Below are 19,631 nucleotides of genomic sequence, written 5' to 3' on the forward strand. Positions count from 1 at the left end.
GGGGGGGGGGGTGCTCAGTTTCACATATGTTCCATAACGTAAGGAATTCCTGAACTGAACTTTTTTGTTGGAAAGCATATTTTGGAATTCAGGGCCTCAGTAGCCAAGTGGTTAAGGCATCTGATATTCTGCTACTACTAGCCCTCCACCATTGGGTCGCGGGTTTGAGGCCTACGTGGGGCAGTCGTCAGTTGTTTTTTCTACGGGAACTCCGGCTTTCCTCCACCACCAAAACCTGGCACATCCGTAAATGACCAAAGCTGTTAAAAGGACGTAAAACAAAAACAAACGAAACCAAAGTTGGAACTCAGGAAAATTTCTTAAACTACCGTAATTGTCATTCCTTTAGAAAAACAGAATTTATAAAACAAGAGCAGAGAAGTAAAGATTTATAGCAATTATTCATCATACAAAAATGTTTGACAATAAAAGGCAATCACATTGTACATAACATAACCTAGAATTTTGAAGTCTTGGTTAAGTAATATAGGCCCAGCTGAAAACTATGCATGTATTATTATATATGGCATATAAAATGTACAGTCTTTAAACAATAGGGCTGTATGAACTGTGTGAAAAGGCTTGTGGCTTTGTTATAATTCCGGTGAAGCCCACTGTGGAATCAAACTAAACAGGGCAATCCACTTCCTTAATGAAAAAAAATTCTTCAAGGTAAATATAAGGAATTATGAGAGTAGGTCCTGATCACACATCTTGTATTTACCTGTACCTCTAGTACAACATGTGTGAATGGTATCCAGATTTATCTACATTTTGTTGTGTTTTGGTTACAGGGCCATGTCCACGAAACCAACAAATGGGAGACCATGTCTGGGTACATGAAGACTTTTCCATGCTCACCACCGTGTGATGGGGACTACGGGGTGTTTGCTATGGACTGTGAAATGGTAGGATACTTTTCAAACTGAATCTGTTTTCATTTAAGAATGTTTCAGAAATGGCCTGACAGTTGTAATCATATAATCCCGAGAGCTCTTTCTGTTCTACAGGTTTACAATTCTATCAGAATGAATTAATCTAACGACGGATAAGTGTGTTAATTAATTCTTTAAAACAAAAATGGTATCTGATTTATTCTCCCTAGATTAGAAGATTTTTCTTCTTTTATTTAAGGTGTACACAAAGTTTGGAATAGAGCTGGCGCGAGTTACTGTGACTGACCCAGAAAATGACTGTGTGTACGAAACACTTGTCAAACCAGATGCTGCTGTCGTGGACTATAACACAAGGTAGACATTGTTCATTATTTTAGTGACCTAGGCCCCTTTCTCGTATCTAGTTCAACCAGTTTGTCTGTTTTGAAATGTAACATTTTTCGGGTATAAATCCCGGTGGACCTGCAAATATTTATGCAGGCCTTGAAAGGCTTTGTCAAGGTTTGTCTGAAAGCAGCATTAGTTTTATACAGTAGGTCTGTCCTTATAACCGGTTTCGATTGCGATAAACTAATGCGGCCCTATATAGCACTTAAGGGATAACCTTACAGAGATTTGTGGTGGTATTTCATGTTTTCTTATAACAGATTGAGTTTTGAAATTTGAGAAATATATATTTTCAGTTCATAAATTATTTGATCTTAACATCATACCAATCAATTAAAATACAGTTGATTCCTTTCTTAATCAAACTTCAATATTGATTGGCCTGAAAGGATGCACAACTTTTGTAAAGCAGTCAAAACCAGATTTGTGAAAGATGTAAAATGTTTGTATTACACGGCCATAAACATTTGCCTCAAGTCCAATTAAAACAAAGTTGTTACAAAAAGAATATTTTTAGAATGCTAATTATAGCAATTCAAATTAATGATTCAATTACTACAAATTGAATATATATTTGTGGGTAGATAGAACAGGGTTTAATAGGTTGATAGGATCAATGTGTTAAGGTAGATAAAATAGGAATGTGTAGGTCGATATAGATCTTTGTGAATATGTATGTCTAAACAGCATTTTGATGATTAAAGCTCTTTATCGGGTCAAACTCGGTATTTAACATGAGAACTTGACCTTCTTGGATTACCACCATTGTAGAATATTGTCCTGCTCAGTGCTGACTGTCTAGTATAAAACCTGGATGTTTGTGCATTGTATACAGGTTTAGTGGACTGACAGAAGAGATCCTGAAAGACGTGACTACCACGCTGAGGGATGTGCAAGCTGTACTGCTCAGCCTCTTCTCCGACCGAACCATCGTCATGGGACACAGTCTTGAGAGTGATTTCTCTGCTGTTAGGGTAAGCTCTCTGCTCAACCAAGTAGCTCCTAGGTCTGGATCTGTAACTGTATAGGTGTTTAAGGACTCTGTGTGGGCTGGACTTAACTAGAACAAGAAGAATGGTATGAGTGCATGTATAAGCTGTGGTCAATTTCCTAAGAATTTTCTGTATGTGTAAGCTTTGTCAGAAACTTTTATAAATCGATCAAATCTTGAAAATAAAATAAAATTATAGCTGAAAAAATGTTTATGATCCTGCTCGTAAGCAACTGAGAGTTTGAATATTTTCATTTGAAAATTATACGTTCACACTTCTGTTATATCTGAACAACATTATTACAACAGCTGCTGCACAACACGGTCGTGGACACCTCAGTGGTGTTTCCTCACAAGATGGGACCACCCTACAAGAGAGCCCTCAAGACACTCATGGCGGAATACCTGAAGAAAATTATCCAAGATGACGGTCAGTTCGCAAATATGGAATACATATGTTTTACATACAGTGTTTATTTATTGTCGTTTAGCATCAATCTATGACATTCGGTAGATGGTTCTTTGAATGCTAACTTTGGCGTACATGTTTTTCGATTTGTCTGTTGCCATTACTGTTATCTCCTTTCAACTTTCAAACATTTACAATGGAATAATATTCAAATACTTGATACAGAAAGTAAAATTTGTAAATTTTGGGATTTTTAATAGTTGGTGGCCATGACAGCAAAGAAGATTCCACATCTTGTATGGAGCTGATGCACTTGAAAATTAAAGAAGATGCGCGTAAAGAACCAAGGCGAAGTTAATCATTTACATTCAGAGCGGTGGAAGGTCGTAGGTCATAATTGAGTAGCAACTCATTTTTTTTTTTTTTAACCTTTTGTGTATAAAACTGAACGACAGGAAATCTCTGCTTATCTTAATTCATCAGGTATTCAGTATTTTCCCTTTGTCATAAACTATATCCCGTGTCACAATAGAACGGGTACTGCTATATTTGCCTGACATTGATATTCCAGGAAACTTTTGAGACAAAAAAATCATATAAACAAGTCTCTGTCTTGGACCTGGATTCCTTGTGGCTCAAGATCATGATGTAACCACAAAAAACACTTGAAAAAACCTTTACAATACTCTTAAACAAACTTAGATGTTCATATTCAAATATGTTAGCTCTTCAGGACACTAATGTCCAACTCCGGCAACATTATAAAGGCCCACTTTCGGCGCCTCATTAGCCAAAAAATATGTGTATGGTTTTATTTCGCATAAACATCTTGAAATTCATGATTCAAAGCTTAAAAACACAAAGGTACAATTTATTTGTTTACAAGAAAAGTTGTGTATTTTTTTGTGAGGCCCAGTGTTACATTTGGCGCCCAACAAAACATACCTACAGAAGGTGGTATAGGGTCTCGTGTGTCTTCGGGGTTGAAGAATTTGTTAAAGGAGTGAGGAATGTAGCGGAACAGGACTGGGTCGATCGTCGGCGACCGGATAACTCAATTGGTAGAGCATCCGTCTAGAGTTGGAGGGTTCCGGGTTCGAACCCCGGTCTGGCCGTGCATTTTTCCTCTGAGGACCAGTGTAAACATTTCAAAGTTTGATTGTGACGTTAGGAAAAAGAGCGTAAATGTACATTTGGCATGTGATATAGTAATGTTTCGTAAAGGTTGTCTTCTTTCTAAATGTAGGCAAGATATGCACCATATGTCAGTATAGCATTGTAACCTACTTCTAGGTTCTGAAAAATATATTCAACCTATTTTTGGTTCTAAAATATTTAAGAATAATTGTTACGTCAATTTAGTGAAATTAAACTGTAATGTATCTACAGAACATTTGATTACTTTGAAAGTATTGTTTTCTACCAAAGATTTATCTTTAAAATATTTATATCTTTGTACAGGGTTGTATTAAATTGAAATATTCATATTTCATTTAAATATTTATTTAATGGGAAAGAGAGGCCAATATCATAATAATTGTGATCATTTTAGAAAAAGAAGCAGCTATTTTCATTTTTCATATGTTGTACATAACTTGTATGTGTCGATGAACCAGCGCTGTTACCAAGATAGATCCTGTACATATTGGTAGATAGGTAGGTTCGTGTGTACTTGTTGTTACCAAGATAAAAACATGTATAGAACTTACCCGTTATACATGTATATTACATTATATGTACAGAGCTGTGAGAGTATTTATTCCATTATTGTCTAACCTGTTTCTGTATTGTTTACAACTCAGCATGGCGAGGCTAATGATTAATATATACATATTGATGTTGTACTTGTGTTTAGATACATGTAGAACATTTTGCTGGCAAAAATCCAGCTATTTTGTAGTCATTTTTACCCAAGTAACCAAATAGAGAAAAAAATCATCGCTGATATACTGTAGATCAGAAAACTTTCGCCCAGTTAAATATTTACCCTTTACTGGTGAAATCCATGTTCTCCAAGTGTTAATTTTGCCCTTAAAATGTATTAACTATATATATATAGGGTATGTTGTTTACTTATATTCACTGTTAAGATAAATTCGCCGACAGTGCGAAGGGCGAAAAAAGTGCGGAAACAACTCTGGGTGAAATTTCCTGGTACAATAAAGTATTCTTTGAAAACCTAGAGGAATGCAGATAGTCTGGTATTATTAAACCAATCATTAGACGTTTGTAAACCTAGAGGAATGTAGATAGTCTGGTATTATTAAACCAATCATTAGACGTTCGTTTACCATTACATTCTGTTTCACAAATATGATCATTTGACAGCATTTCGTTTACAAAAATAAAACTAAATCTACTTAAACATGTTATTATTCATCATCAGCATAATACTACGGTGAATCATATCAGTGTTTAGATTACAATATATCATTTGTTTTGCAATTCATTATCAATGTTATTTATTATGCCACGACAGATATTGTTATTAATATACAAGACTCATAAATGTTAGTTTTTGTTACCAAATGTTAGTCTCTAAATCTGTACAAAATGGAACTATTGTTTGCTTTTATCAGATACATTTGCTGATGTCAGTTTTGTAAGAGATGATTTCAAGATATGAAAATAAATACTGGATTGAAAATGATGGTGGTTATTGTATTAATTATGTTGCTACATGGAAGTACAAGTGTTTACAACAGCTGAGCTTATAGTTTTACAGTCTAGTAAAGTGGTCAGCACATATAATCTCTGAGCTTTTAGACATGTTTTGGAGGTCCAACGGTTAGCACACATGACATCTTATCCATGTTATTTTGGAAGTTAGCTTACTTCCACATTCGACTCCTGAGCTACTGATCGTACTTTTAAGGTTTGTTGGTAATTAGGGTTAACGCAGTTGGGGGTAGTTTGGTTGTCACATATGACCAGCACTGATGGTTCATTGTCGTACGCCAATTGCTATAAGTTTGAAGATCTAATAGTGAAAATAGTAAATCCCTGCGCCACAGGCTGTAGGTGTAGGTTGAAGGCCTAAAGTTATGCACTTACAGGAACATAGATTTTGAGCCGAATACGGTAGGTTGGAGGAAAATAGTAAGTATGTATGAGCCGAGAAATCTCGGAATCAATGTTCACAGACTAGAGATATAGTGGTAAAATAAATAGTGGTAAATTGAAGCATATACAACATCTTTGCGAATTGTGGTAGTGTCGTGTCAGTTTCCAACAAGATGTCCGCTTCTTGCATTGGAGGTGTTGAACTCGGATGATCGTAGTTGCATCCCGAATTTAACGGCAAAATAGAGAGCTTGGATGGAAGCACTCCTAACATGATTCTCTCAAAATCACATTTGCAAATTTAATTATATACCCAATTTTACTTTTGACCATGGTGACATTTTACATTTTAATGTTTACCTGAAGCAAAAGCATAAAATAGAATAAAAAAAATCTTATAAACCTGATCCATTACATACAATCATGGACTTGGATCTAATTCTGTGATACAATACACTAGTAAGGCTGTGGGTATGGTACTCTATATCAGTGATACAACACACTAATAAGGCTGTGTGTATGGTACTCTATATCAGTGATGCAATACACTAGTAAGGCTGTGTGTATGCTACTCTATATCAGTGATACAATACACTAGTAATGCTGTGTGTATGGTACTCTAATTCCGTGATACAATAGACTAGTAAGGCTGTGTGTATGGTACTCTAATTCTGTGGTACAATACACTAGTAAGGCTGTGTGTATATAAGTACTCTAATTCCGTGATACAATACACCAGTAAAGCTGTGTGGATGTTACTCTAATTCGTGATACAATACACTAGAAAGGCTGTGTGTGTGGTACTCTATATCACTGATACAATACACTAGTAAGGCTGTGTATATGGTATTCTAATTCCGTGATACAATACACTAGTGAGGCTGTGTGTGTGGTACTCTATATCAGCGATACAATACACTAGTAAGGCTGCGTGTGCGTTACTCTAATTCCGTGATACAATACACTAGAAAGGCTGTGCATATATAAGAAGAAAACTGGACACAAACAATGAACATTGGCGTGGTGTATTTTCTGTATATGACATTGTAATGTTGTGGAATCTTCTTAGTTACCTCTTCAGCATCCTCCCCTGCAAATTAAAGCGGAAGTTTTAAGTGTTTTTGCCAAGTCTTGATGACCAATTCCGTGATACAATAAACTAGTAAGGCTGTGTGTATGGTACTCGAAGTCCGTGATACAATAGACTAGTAAGGCTGTGTGTGTGGTACTCTACATCAGTGATACAATACACTAGTAAGGCTGTGGGTATGGTACTCTATATCAGTGATACAATACACTGGTAAGGCTGTGTGTATGGTACTCTAATTACGAGATACAATACACTAGTAAGGCTGTGTGAATATAAGTACTCTAATTCCTTGATACAACACACTAGTAAGTCTGTGTGTATGGTACTCTAATTCCGTGGTACAATACACTAGTAAGGCTGTGTGTATGGAACTCTAATTCTGTGGTACAATGCACTAGTAAGGCTGTGTGTATGGTACTCGAAGTCCGTGATACAATAGACTAGTAAGGCTGTGTGTGTGGTACTCTATATCACTGATACAATACACTAGTAAGGCTGTGTATATATAAGAAGAAAACTGGACACAAACAATGGACATTGGAGTGGTGTATTATCTGTATATGACATTGTAATGTTGTGGAATCTTCTTAGTTACCTCTTCAGCATCCTCCCCTGCAAATTAAAGCGGAAGTTTTAAGTGTTTTTGCCAAGTCTTGATGACCAATTCCGTGATACAATAAACTAGTAAGACTGTGTGTATGGTACTCTAATTCCGTGGTACAATACACTAGTAAGGCTGTGTGTATATAAGTACTCTAATTCTGTGGTACAATACACTAGTAAGGCTGTGTGTATTGTACTCTATATCAGTGATACAATACACTAGAAAGGCTGTGTGTATATAAGTACTCTAATTCTGTGGTACAATACACTAGTAAGGCTGTGTGTATTGTACTCTATATCAGTGATACAATACACTAGAAAGGCTGTGTGTGGTACTCTAATTCCGTGATACAACACACTAGTAAGGCTGTGTGTATATAAGTACTCTAATTCCTTGATACAAAACACTAGTAAGGCTGTCTGTATATAAGTACTCTAATTCCTTGATACAAAACACTAGTAAGGCTGTCTGTATATAAGTACTCTAATTCCTTGATACAATACACTAGTACGGCTGTGTGTATATAAGTACTCTAATTCCGTGATACAATACACTAGAAAGGCTGTGTGTGGTACTCTAATTCCGTGATAAAATACACTAGTAAGGCTGTGTGTATATAAGTACTCTAATTCCTTGATACAACACACTAGTAAGGCTGTGTGTATATAAGTACTCTAATTCCTTGATACAAAACACTAGTAAGGCTGTCTGTATATAAGTACTCTAATTCCTTGATACAAAACACTAGTAAGGCTGTCTGTATATAAGTACTCTAATTCCTTGATACAACACACTAGTAAGGCTGTGTGTATATAAGTACTCTAATTCCGTGATACAATACACCAGTAAAGCTGTGTGTATGTTACTCTAATTCCGTGATACAATACACTAGTGAGGCTGTGTGTGTGGTACTCTATATCACTGATACAATACACTAGTAAGGCTGTGTATGGTACTCTATATCAGTGATACAGTACACTAGTAAGGCTGTGTGTGGTACTCTATGTCTGTGATACAATACACTAGTAAGGCTGTGTGTATATAAGTACTCTAATTCTGTGGTACAATACACTAGTAAGGCTGTGTGTATCGTACTCGAAGTCCGTGATACAATAGACTAGTAAGGCTGTGTGTGTGGTACTCTATATCACTGATACAATACACTAGTAAGGCTGTGTATATGGTATTCTAATTCCGTGATACAATACACTAGTGAGGCTGTGTGTATATAAGTACTCTAATTCCGTGATACAATACACTAGAAAGGCTGTGCATATATAAGAAGAAAACTGGACACAAACAATGAACATTGGAGTGGTGTATTTTCTGTATATGACATTGTAATGTTGTGGAATCTTCTTAGTTACCTCTTCAGCATCCTCCCCTGCAAATTAAAGCGGAAGTTTTAAGTGTTTTTGCCAAGTCTTGATGACCATAGTTGACAATGCAAATGGGGCTACAATTCTTTAAATCGAGCAGTGCTGTGATCTTTTCTAATAACGATAGAAAATCATACTTAACATTTTAAAAATAAAAAGAGAAAAATGTAGATATTATTAAGAGGAGCAGTGTTGTGACCTAGTGTAATTCACGATGAGGCAACAAATGCACTGAGAGAAAGTAAGGGTAAAGATATAACTTTTAAGGTCGTCCAGTGTTGTAATCCATCTGAAGACTTAGTAAAAACATGATTATTTTGATTTCTAAATTATCTTTTTTTCTATGCGTGTATTTTCCTTCACTTTTGAATTAAGACGGACGATTCAACATGTAAAGAATATTGTATTACGTAAATCAAAAATCCCTAGGCAATAGATCCCACACTCACCTACAAGTAGCGTAACAGTTGTCGGACATGAAGGTAGCATAGGCACTGCGAGGGGAACAGAAGCCCTGCTGTTTCTGGTCCTCACAGTACGACTTGGGATAGTTGTCTCCACATGGCACTTAAACAGAAAATACAACATTAAATCTTTAAGTTCTAAACTTAATTTATGTTACGGGAACGAGACTAGTGTGCTTCAAACGGGGATCGATCCAGTGACCCCCACCATCCCCGTCCGCCGCGCCTTACCGATTGAGCTAAAGGGTAATTCCCCATAATGCGAAGCCAATTGAAATCTGCCACAATGATAAAAATTCTATTGCAGTAAAAACAAAACACAATGCAATGCTCCTCACTGATCGTTGTTCGTTAGATTTGGAAGTTTTCCGGTACCACACGGTAAGTAGGGCATTGCGTGTGTTGTCTGTGGCTTGACAAATCTTGTTGAAACAAAAGAGCAATTGTGACATCAAAAGAATGGTCATCGTTCGGCAAGTGTTTGCGATTAGGAGATTTCATAACTTAGATTTGATCTAGATTTACATGTCGGGTGTTGTCGATAAAGCAGAAGACGTTCACCCTTCCGAAACACATGGTTTTATTCTCTTTGTACCCTTTGAAGGGTCTTCATGTAAATATTTCGTTTATACATATTTTCCCATATTTATCGAATTTGAATTCCATTTACAGTTTTATTGATAATTTTTTTTTAATTCTTGTGTTGCTTTGTAGATACAGGGTTCTGACTGGCGGAATCTGGCAATTTTACAAAGACGTATTGTATTTAGATACAAATTGCTTTTGTTACACCCTACCTTCAGTGAGTGGTGAGTATTGGTGACATTATTTAGATACAGAGTTCTACTGTCATACCCTACCTTCAGTGGTGGTGAGTATTGGTGACATTATTTAGATACAGAGTTCTACAGTCATACCCTACCTTCAGTGGTGGTGAGTATCGGTGACATTATTTAGATACAGAGGCCTTTTGTCACACCCTACCTTCAGTGGTGGTGAGTATTGGTGCCATTATATAGATAAAGAGTTCTACAGTCATACCCTACCTTCAGTGGTGGTGAGTATCGGTGACATTATATAGATACAGAGTTCTACAGTCACACCCTACCTTCAGTGGTGGTGAGTATTGGTGCCATTATATAGATAAAGAGTTCTACAGTCACACCCTACCTTCAGTGGTGGTGAGTATCGGTGCCAAATGTAAGTCATCCTTGCTGATAAAGCCCATCTCTAGCAGTGTGGTGACGTACTTCTGTGTCGCCATACTCATAGCCTCCTAGCAGTCGTACAGAAATTGGAATTAAAAAGAAATTTTAAAACAGGAAGCAAAACTTGTTTGTGGGTTTGTAAAAATGTATGGACGTTTTTACAAGCGTGAATCAAATTGAATCAATTGTCCTAACATCCCTGCCGTCCTGTCAGTGTGTTTTATACTTAGGTAATCGACTAGGGGGATAGAAATATAAGGAATCTGGTGTGAACCCGCATACCCCATCTGACAGTGAATATCATCATTTTGTTAATATCTTTGCCCATCGTTTAATAAGTTTTTGTTCTTAATGTAATATGGATATAACCTTAGACGGGAAGTAGTATCGCTTGTTAACATACCGGATAGACGAAATTATATCATGAAAGGTAAACTGAGTTTTGTTTTATAGTCCTTACGTCTACTGTGGCACCTGTCCCGACCACTGTTATTCCACTGGCCACGTCCTGAATAGATATGGTGGTACCTGTAGCATGAATCCTAACACCTCGTCCTAGGACTGTGTGCTGGAAAAAACATATGTTTCGCTTATCAAAAGATGCATGTTTTGATTGCGGATCAAATGTATTCCGTCTTTGCGTATTGCAGAGTTATCTTCTCTTGAGAACAGGTATTGATTGTTACGTCATTTGTTTGTGTGAGAAAATTACGTCGTTTTCTCAAAAATTGATGACGTTACTCTCACCCTTCCAGTAATCGGTTGATATATTTCTGTCGTACTAAATAAAGGATTAACGGTCTAAGTTGCATCTGATAAATAATATTACTATGGTGCTGAAGTGATTTTGAAATTCAATATATGCGTCATAAGAGACTACTGATCTGCTGTGACTAAAAGTAGTAACATCGAGTCAATATCACAAATCACTTACATGAACTTGATTAGTATTCAACAAATAAGGATGTAGGGAAGCAGTGTTAACCAGAAGATGGCCTATCCTACTTACAAATGGATGATTGCCCAACATATTTTCGCTTAGATATGACATAAACTGCTTCTCAAGTTGTACAACTCCATCTACCAATGGAGCAAGGAATACTGATGCCGCCCCGGCCACCGGGTTCACTGCCATAAGTGCAGCGCTGACAGCCGCTGAAGCAGCCGATGCCCCGCCTGCTGCCGCTGCTCTCTCGGACGACGTTCCCGCCTTCCTCACGATTCTGCCTGTCGCTGAAGCCAATATTTTATGTAGACCCCGGGATTCATGACTATATACGTGGCATACAAAGATGACCAAAATCAAAACTGCAAAACACAACAAAGACATGATTGAATTGCTACAAAATGAACGTGAAAATCAGTTGTGTATTAAATATCTACACAAACAAATGTTAACATAAACGTCTGTAGTCTTTGCCACGCTACCTCACTAACAACGTCTTCGTAATGTGACATTGATTATATTTAACGTCATGGTTTACTTGTCCGTCTACAACTTGTGCAACATATATGATCTCCCCGAGATGTCGTTTTCTTTATATTGTAATACCAATTTAAGTAAAGCTTATCTGTCGCTGTACAATTTCAACGTTTTACATGATTGTATAGGCACCTTCATATCAATCGGAAAAAAACCAGACAAGAAGTTTCATCAGTTTTAATTCTTTTGAGCTTTAGTATCACTTGTGAGTCCTGATTGGAAGAAATGGCCATATGGTACAGCCAAATGTTAATTTTGTAACAAAATTTTCAAATACGTGTTTCTGTTTTCATATTTCTATTGATTGTTAAAAATCAGCTCATAACGACCGCTGTTCCTGTTCCCCCTTCTGTATAATTAGATTTGTTTGTTACAAGTGGAAATCTGTTGGAAAACAATGTTATTTATTAGATTATATTTATAAAGTCTTACCTGTCAACCTCATCGTGGCAGGCCTTAGTACTGTGGTTATCTAGTGTGTGTACTGTGTAAACACGCTTATATATCGCTGGGATCTTACAGCTGATAAACGAACAGACCTCAGTAAGATTCTCTTTAAAATAAAACTTAATGAATGTAAAATAATTTTTAATCAATCGAAAAATTCTCAACAATGTGTCACGAAGAATTATTAATATTATTAATTGCCTTAAGATACTCGGGCTATTTTTGTAATTTTACTACATTCTCAAACGCATATGTTAGCAGTAGAAGAATCAACCAATCATTTCTTTCTTGTAAAATATCTTTATTGCAAAGAAAGGGTTTAATTCAAAAGTGAGATCAGTACTTTTCGTATGTGTAAATATCGAGCGTCTGTTTAAACGGATAGCGGGTGTGGTTTTACAGATGTGTATGTGTAGCGTCATGCTTGATAAGAATAAGTATCGAAGTCTGTACAACATTTAACCTTTAGAGATGAAAGGTATTACAAGAACCCTACTCGTCCTTGCTGTTTCGGCCCTTCTCGGCCTCTTTTGGAGCACAGACGGAAGAACAATAAAGAGAACTGGCGATAAGTATGATACTATTTTGATCGTTTTCTTTATTATAGTGTTTTTAAGCAAAGAAACTAAGATGATTCAGTAGGGTTTTAAATGTCTATACACTGATGACGTGACTGCTCCTGCACTTCTTATTTTGTTGAAATTGATAGATTTTCTGCACCATGTACGTTATGAAGCTTGATAATAATACTGTTGTTTTCAACGCATGTACATATTCATTTCCGAAATCGATACTTTTAGCGAATCATACTATGCTAATTGTGTATTACTTTCAAGGAGCATCAATATCTTCAAATAGATATATAGTCAAATATAAATATTTCACTTCCTACAAAGAGAAGAAAAGGCTGAATGATTACGTAGCGTTTAAATAGTTTAAATTAAGATGTTACCGCTTGATAGCTGTTAAAACATGCAGGGTAAATGTTGACTGGGACTTCTAGTTATTGTGACGAGCTATTTGTTCTTTAGTTCCAATTGGTGCTGTGAAGTGGAGCCGACCAGCTCGTCGTCCAATTTCACTTCGATAGAAATACACCAGTTTACGAAAGTGATCTGGGAGGTGAAAGTAGGTCCTATTCACCAATGTGCGGACGGTGAGGACACGACTGTTGGACCGATCGGTGTGTACTGCCAGGGTATGGTGAACGTCTCCAGGTCAGTGAGTTGTTGTCGTTAAGGGAACGCTCCATTGTCAGCGTTCTGTTACTAATTTGATAAGTCTATGCTACTATTTTTAAAGTGTCTTTCTTCTCTTTGCAAATAGATAGAGGTATTTAATTGTTTCCCGCTGAATAACATATAATATATATTACGTATTGTATTCAACGGGAAAGTCATTTAACTTTCCACTTGGACATTTTAAAGTACACACAGCGATGAAAATTTTACCGCCACAGTGCAGGAACTAACAAGGGAAATTTTTGGCGCCATATTTTAATGAAGTTACTCTCAAAGACAATAGGTCTGCGCGCTAGTTTGAATAAGCTACTCAACACCAAGTTACCGTTTTCTGATATCATTTGGCAAGTTTTACAAAATTTTTTATCAGTTTTGTAGTAAAGTAATTGAATACAGATGTATGGAAATAGCAACTTCGTTTGATGTCGCTTTATTTGCATCTGAATAGAAAATATATGGCCCCCATCATTCTGTTTGGTCAATACCAAAATTGATTCTTAATGTTTGTCAAAGTGTGATATGATGTATCAGAAAAGTCCCTAGAATCCAATATATCACAAGCAAAAATGTAATGGCAGGAGTTTGAACGATTTCTGTGACGTTCACACGAGAAAATATTATTACAAAAGGAACCTTGTGTAGGGAGTTCATTGCAGTTTTAAAAATTCCTATTCTTAATTTGTTAAACAGGGAAAAAAAAGTTTCAATGTTATTTAACTTAAATGCAGAAAGTAACTAGTATGTCATTTTGCATACAGGACAGTTATCACATACCAACAGGTGCCCGTGGTAAAACCAGTGATACAGCAGGGCGTGTGTCCCACGGAACACCTAGTGTGTTGTGAGGGTTATGTCAAACACCAGGACCAATGTCTAAGTAAGTTACTAGCCCACACTTTACAATACTTGTGTGCGTATACTTCTATCATTCATAAACATATATAAGTGCTGTCGATTGCTGTAAAGTCACAACTCTTCGAACAGATAAATGTTTTTAATCACATGCACGTGTCTAACGTTTAATCTTTCTAGACGTTTGCGATGTGATATACTAGTGTTGACTTTTCATTATATGTCTGGTATGTATTGGTTTTATCTATTTTATTTCATTTTACCATAAAATGTCAATTGCGATTGTTAGATAAGATGAATAAGACCTATTAAATACTGCTTCTGCTGCCGATAATTTCAAACTTGTTTCAACAGAATCCTCGGCCATTGACTCCCTCCAGGCCCTTATTGACGCTGGTTTGATCGGATAGTTACTGGCAATCAATTTCATGTCATCTGTATAACGCATCGGAAATAAAGATATCTACAATTTAAATATTGTGTTGCGTTTCTGTTTCTTATCTATAAGTCGATATTTGATTTACGTGTCACTGAACTTGCCAACAATTCAAATAAAATAATTCAAATTGATATCTCTGTCATGTTTCGTCTTTTTCTTGGATTTCTCTTAGAACCATTTTTAAATCGATCTACATGTAGTGAATATGTGATAACGCAAAATAGAAAACAAACAAACAATAGTGTCGATGAATATGATTGAAATATATTTTAATACAGAGTAAATGTTTTTCCATACACATTGATATTAAAAAGAACACAGTTCGTATACATTATTATATAATTACGCATAGCACATCGTTTAAACAAAAGAAAGCAGTTAAAACAGTACATGTACATGTATTTAAATACACAGTGCACAATTTTTAAAACGTATTACAATTTCTGAGTAACAATATATATGTTGATGCAAAGTTTATATTAAAATACATTTAAAGTACACAATATATATCAAAATGTTACAATTGTTTACATTATCACTCTGTAAAAACGTTTATGTCATATATTTGCATATGAACTCGTGGAATGTTACATATTGTGGTCGTTGTCATCAAAAAGTTGTGAACTGACGTCACAGACTCCCAAATTATATCATGACATGACCATAGATACAATAGCTATCACGTCGAGCTATATATGGGTGTAAGGGATATGACAATGGATACAATAGCTATCACGTCGAGCTATATATTGTTGTAAGGGACATGGCAATGGATACAATAGCTATCGCGTCGAGCTATATATGGGTGTAAGGGACGTAAAAATGAATAATATAGCTATCACGTCGAGCTATATATGGGTGTAAGGGGTATGACAATGGATACAATAGCTATCACGTCGAGCTATATATGGGTGAAAGGGATATGACAATGGATACAATAGCTATCACGTCGAGCTCTATATGGGTGTAAGGGACATGGCAATGGATACAATAGGTATCACGTCGAGCGATATATGGGTGTAAGGGACGTAACAATGAATAATATAGCTATCACGTCGAGCTATATATGGGTGTACGGGACATGGCAATGGATACAATAGCTATCACGTCTAGCTATATATGGGTGTAAGGGACATGACAATGGATACAATAGCTATCACGTCGAGCTCTATATGGGTGTAAGGGACATGGCAATGGATACAATAGCTATCACGTCGAGCTATATATGGGTGTAAGGGACGTAACAATGAATAATATAGCTATCACGTCGAGCTATATATGGGTGTAAGGGACGTAACAATGTATACAATAGCTATCACGTCGAGCTATATATGGGTGTACGGGACGTAACAATGGATACAATAGCTATCACGTCGAGCTCTATATGGGCGTAAGGGACATGACAATGAATACAATAGCTATCGCGTCGAGCTCTATACGGGTGTAAGGGACATGGCAATGAATACAATAGCTATCACGTCGAGCTCTATATGGGCGTAAGGGACATGACAATGAATACAATAGCTATCACGTCGAGCTCTATATGGGTGTAAGGGACATGACAATGAATACAATAGCTCTCACGTCGAGCTCTATATGGGTGTAAGGGACATGGCAATGGATACAATAGGTATCACGTCGAGCGATATATGGGTGTAAGGGACGTAACAATGAATAATATAGCTATCACGTCGAGCTATATATGGGAGTAAGGGACATGACAATGAATACAATAGCTATCGCGTCGAGCTCTATACGGGTGTAAGGGACATGGCAATGAATACAATAGCTATCACGTCTAGCTATATATGGGTGTAAGGGACATGGCAATGGATGCAATAGCTATCACGTCTAGCTATTAAATTCCTTAATTTCTGAACAAAACGTTGTGCTATACATTTCTATATATTGGTGTAAGGGACATGGCAATGGATACAATAGCTATCACGTCAAGCTCTATATGGGTGTAAGGGACATGACAATGAATACAATAGCTATCGCGTCGAGCTCTATACGGGTGTAAGGGACATGGCAATGAATACAATAGCTATCACGTCGAGCTCTATATGGGCGTAAGGGACATGACAATGAATACAATAGCTATCGCGTCGAGCTCTATACGGGTGTAAGGGACATGGCAATGAATACAATAGCTATCACGTCGAGCTCTATATGGGTGTAAGGGACGTAACAATGGATACAATAGCTATCACGTCGAGCTCTATATGGGCGTAAGGGACATGACAATGAATACAATAGCTATCGCGTCGAGCTCTATACGGGTGTAAGGGACATGGCAATGAATACAATAGCTATCACGTCTAGCTATATATGGGTGTAAGGGACATGGCAATGGATGCAATAGCCATCACGTCTAGCTATTAAATTCCTTAATTTCTGAACAAAACGTTGTGCTATACATTTCTATATATTGGTGTAAGGGACATGGCAATGGATACAATAGCTATTACGTCGAGCTCTATATGGGTGTAAGGGACATGACAATGGATACAATAGCTCTCACGTCGAGCTCTATATGGGTGTAAGGGACATGACAATGGATACAATAGCTCTCACGTCGAGCTCTATATGGGTGTAAGGGACATGACAATGGATACAATAGCTCTCACGTCGAGCTCTATATGGGTGTAAGGGACATGACAATGGATACAATAGCTATCACGTCGAGCTATATATTGGTGTAAGGGACATGGCAATGGATACAATAGCTATCACGTCAAGCTCTATATGGGTGTAAGGGACATGACAATGAATACAATAGCTATCACGTCGAGCTATATATTGGTGTAAGGGACATGGCAATGGATACAATAGCTATTACGTCGAGCTCTATATGGGTGTAAGGGACATGACAATGGATACAATAGCTATCACGTCCAGCTCTATATGGGTGTAAGGGACATGACAATGAATACAATAGCTATCACGTCGAGCTCTATATGGGTGTAAGGGACATGGCAATGGATACAATAGCTATCACGTCTAGCTATTAAATTCCTTAATTTCTGAACAAAACGTTGTGCTATACATTTCTAATATATGAGTTCAGATAGCTAAAGAGGAGATGGTCCCTTTTGGAATACTTAGTTTCGTTTCAGTTGGAAATGTGAGAGTTTTCCCGGTTCTCAGTGTTGTCCCTATGGTGACTCTGACTTCAGGTTTTGGATGGGGCATATTAATTGTTCTTTGATGACATTGACAATTTTCGATAATTCTACACTATTTGGTTGTGGAACCGTTATCTAGATATTGATTAAATCTAAAATTGTTTAAGGCGAAAGACAAATGAAACGTTAAAAAATTGACATAAACAAGCGAAATTATAACAAGCGTAAGAACCACCATGCAACATTTCACCTCGAATGTTAATAGGGTTAAATCTGTACTTTCCAGCATTGGTGTTTGGAGTTGAAAGGTTCCGGAAATGTTGATATAAAATTCATTAAAACAGGGAGTCCATCTTGGATAAAATGTCAATGGCTCAACGTTTTGTTTGGTTATACATTGTGCAATTCATTATATTTTGTAAATAAGATTTTGAAGTATTCAATCTTTTGGAATAACTTGTAAAGATTGTGGTGTAATACAAACTAACTATGAAACCTTGCACCGCGTGTAAGGCAGGATATCAAGTAAATTGGTGCCAACAGGTCACGTACAGAGATAGTCTGGTGTGAAAGTTGCGGTCATACTTGTTTACGCCAATTCACGCACGGACACTGATAAGACATACACTCAGTCCATTAGAAATCAACTTCCGTGTCCGAAGTGTACTTGACAAATCTTTGCCGATTTATTCATATAGGCAGAAGAAATTATATTAAAACCGTAAGAATAAATGAAATTTGATAAGTACGAGCCTGTTTACTAGAAGCCACGACGGAGAGGCACTTAATATATCACCACTGTTTAATTAAACATGCCTGAATATACACCAATTGTGTCTATTGTTTCTTTTGTAGTCTCATACATCACCATGTTGTCCAGTTGTATAAATACAAGTTAGATTCGATAAATGGGGTCTTGCATTCAAGGTCAAAACAGAGATAAAACTGATAAGGCAAAATATCTGGAAAACCTTATGGCGCCTGACACCGTTACACCTTAAATGTTTTCGTACTTTCTCTTCACGTTTCGAAAATCACTTTATCATGTATATAAATTAAAATTTCGTATTATGGATCATGGTTTTTAAATTATATATTGAAAACAAATCCTAAACTCTTGTTCCATGTAAATTTTGAAAATCAAAATTAAAAAAATGACCATATGCTGTGAATTTCAATGCTAGAATGACCACCCTTCACGTTTCTACTTCTCCCTAAGTCACGAAATCCTCATCCCATTTCTTAAAAACTCTTATATACACTTTTGTACCTATTAGACATGTTTTCTGCTACACTACGAAACACAATAAAATGACACTAGCGTCAAGGAAATTAATTTCAAACCAAAGTTGTGAATAAGGTTTAAATAATGTGTATTTAATAATGTGTATACACCACTACATCAACATAAGGGTATACAATCAGAGCTCGACGTCAGAAGCACAAGACAACACCATAAACTGTATCTAAAGAACTAATACAAACCGGGAAGTGAGACCAGGGCCTCTGACAAGAGCTTCCTGCACCATATGTGACACCTTTCATATGGT

General features: G+C 36.7%; 3 protein-coding genes across 3 annotated transcripts in view; 2 read left to right on the forward strand and 1 right to left on the reverse strand.

Annotated features, from left to right (window-relative positions):
* LOC110454411 (RNA exonuclease 1 homolog) overlaps positions 1-3,765 on the forward strand; it is a 16,670-nt gene extending 12,905 nt beyond the window's left edge. The window contains exons 11-15 of the mRNA XM_021503897.1: positions 795-908; positions 1,135-1,250; positions 2,119-2,257; positions 2,584-2,704; positions 2,944-3,765. Of these exons, the coding sequence (XP_021359572.1) occupies positions 795-908; positions 1,135-1,250; positions 2,119-2,257; positions 2,584-2,704; positions 2,944-3,041 (588 nt within the window). The 3' untranslated portion in view covers positions 3,042-3,765. The remainder of the gene's footprint in view (positions 1-794; positions 909-1,134; positions 1,251-2,118; positions 2,258-2,583; positions 2,705-2,943) is intronic.
* A 4,977-nt stretch (positions 3,766-8,742) lies between these two features.
* Positions 8,743-12,512, reverse strand: LOC110454400. Its single transcript, XM_021503883.1, has 6 exons — positions 12,407-12,512; positions 11,501-11,799; positions 10,952-11,059; positions 10,454-10,559; positions 9,269-9,386; positions 8,743-8,824 (listed from the first exon to the last, which is right to left on the reverse strand). Exons 1-6 carry the CDS (start codon positions 12,417-12,419, stop codon positions 8,812-8,814), a joined length of 657 nt encoding a protein of 218 aa, XP_021359558.1. The 5' UTR covers positions 12,420-12,512; the 3' UTR covers positions 8,743-8,811.
* A 311-nt stretch (positions 12,513-12,823) lies between these two features.
* On the forward strand, positions 12,824-14,989 carry LOC110454401. Its single transcript, XM_021503884.1, has 4 exons — positions 12,824-12,993; positions 13,453-13,638; positions 14,421-14,539; positions 14,869-14,989. The coding sequence occupies exons 1-4, from the start codon at positions 12,893-12,895 to the stop codon at positions 14,922-14,924; spliced, it is 462 nt and encodes a 153-aa protein (XP_021359559.1). The 5' UTR covers positions 12,824-12,892; the 3' UTR covers positions 14,925-14,989.
* The last annotated feature ends 4,642 nt before the right edge of the window (positions 14,990-19,631 follow it).

This window comes from Mizuhopecten yessoensis, unplaced genomic scaffold (assembly GCF_002113885.1).
Source record: "Mizuhopecten yessoensis strain PY_sf001 unplaced genomic scaffold, ASM211388v2 scaffold7833, whole genome shotgun sequence".
NCBI lineage: Eukaryota > Metazoa > Mollusca > Bivalvia > Pectinida > Pectinidae > Mizuhopecten > Mizuhopecten yessoensis.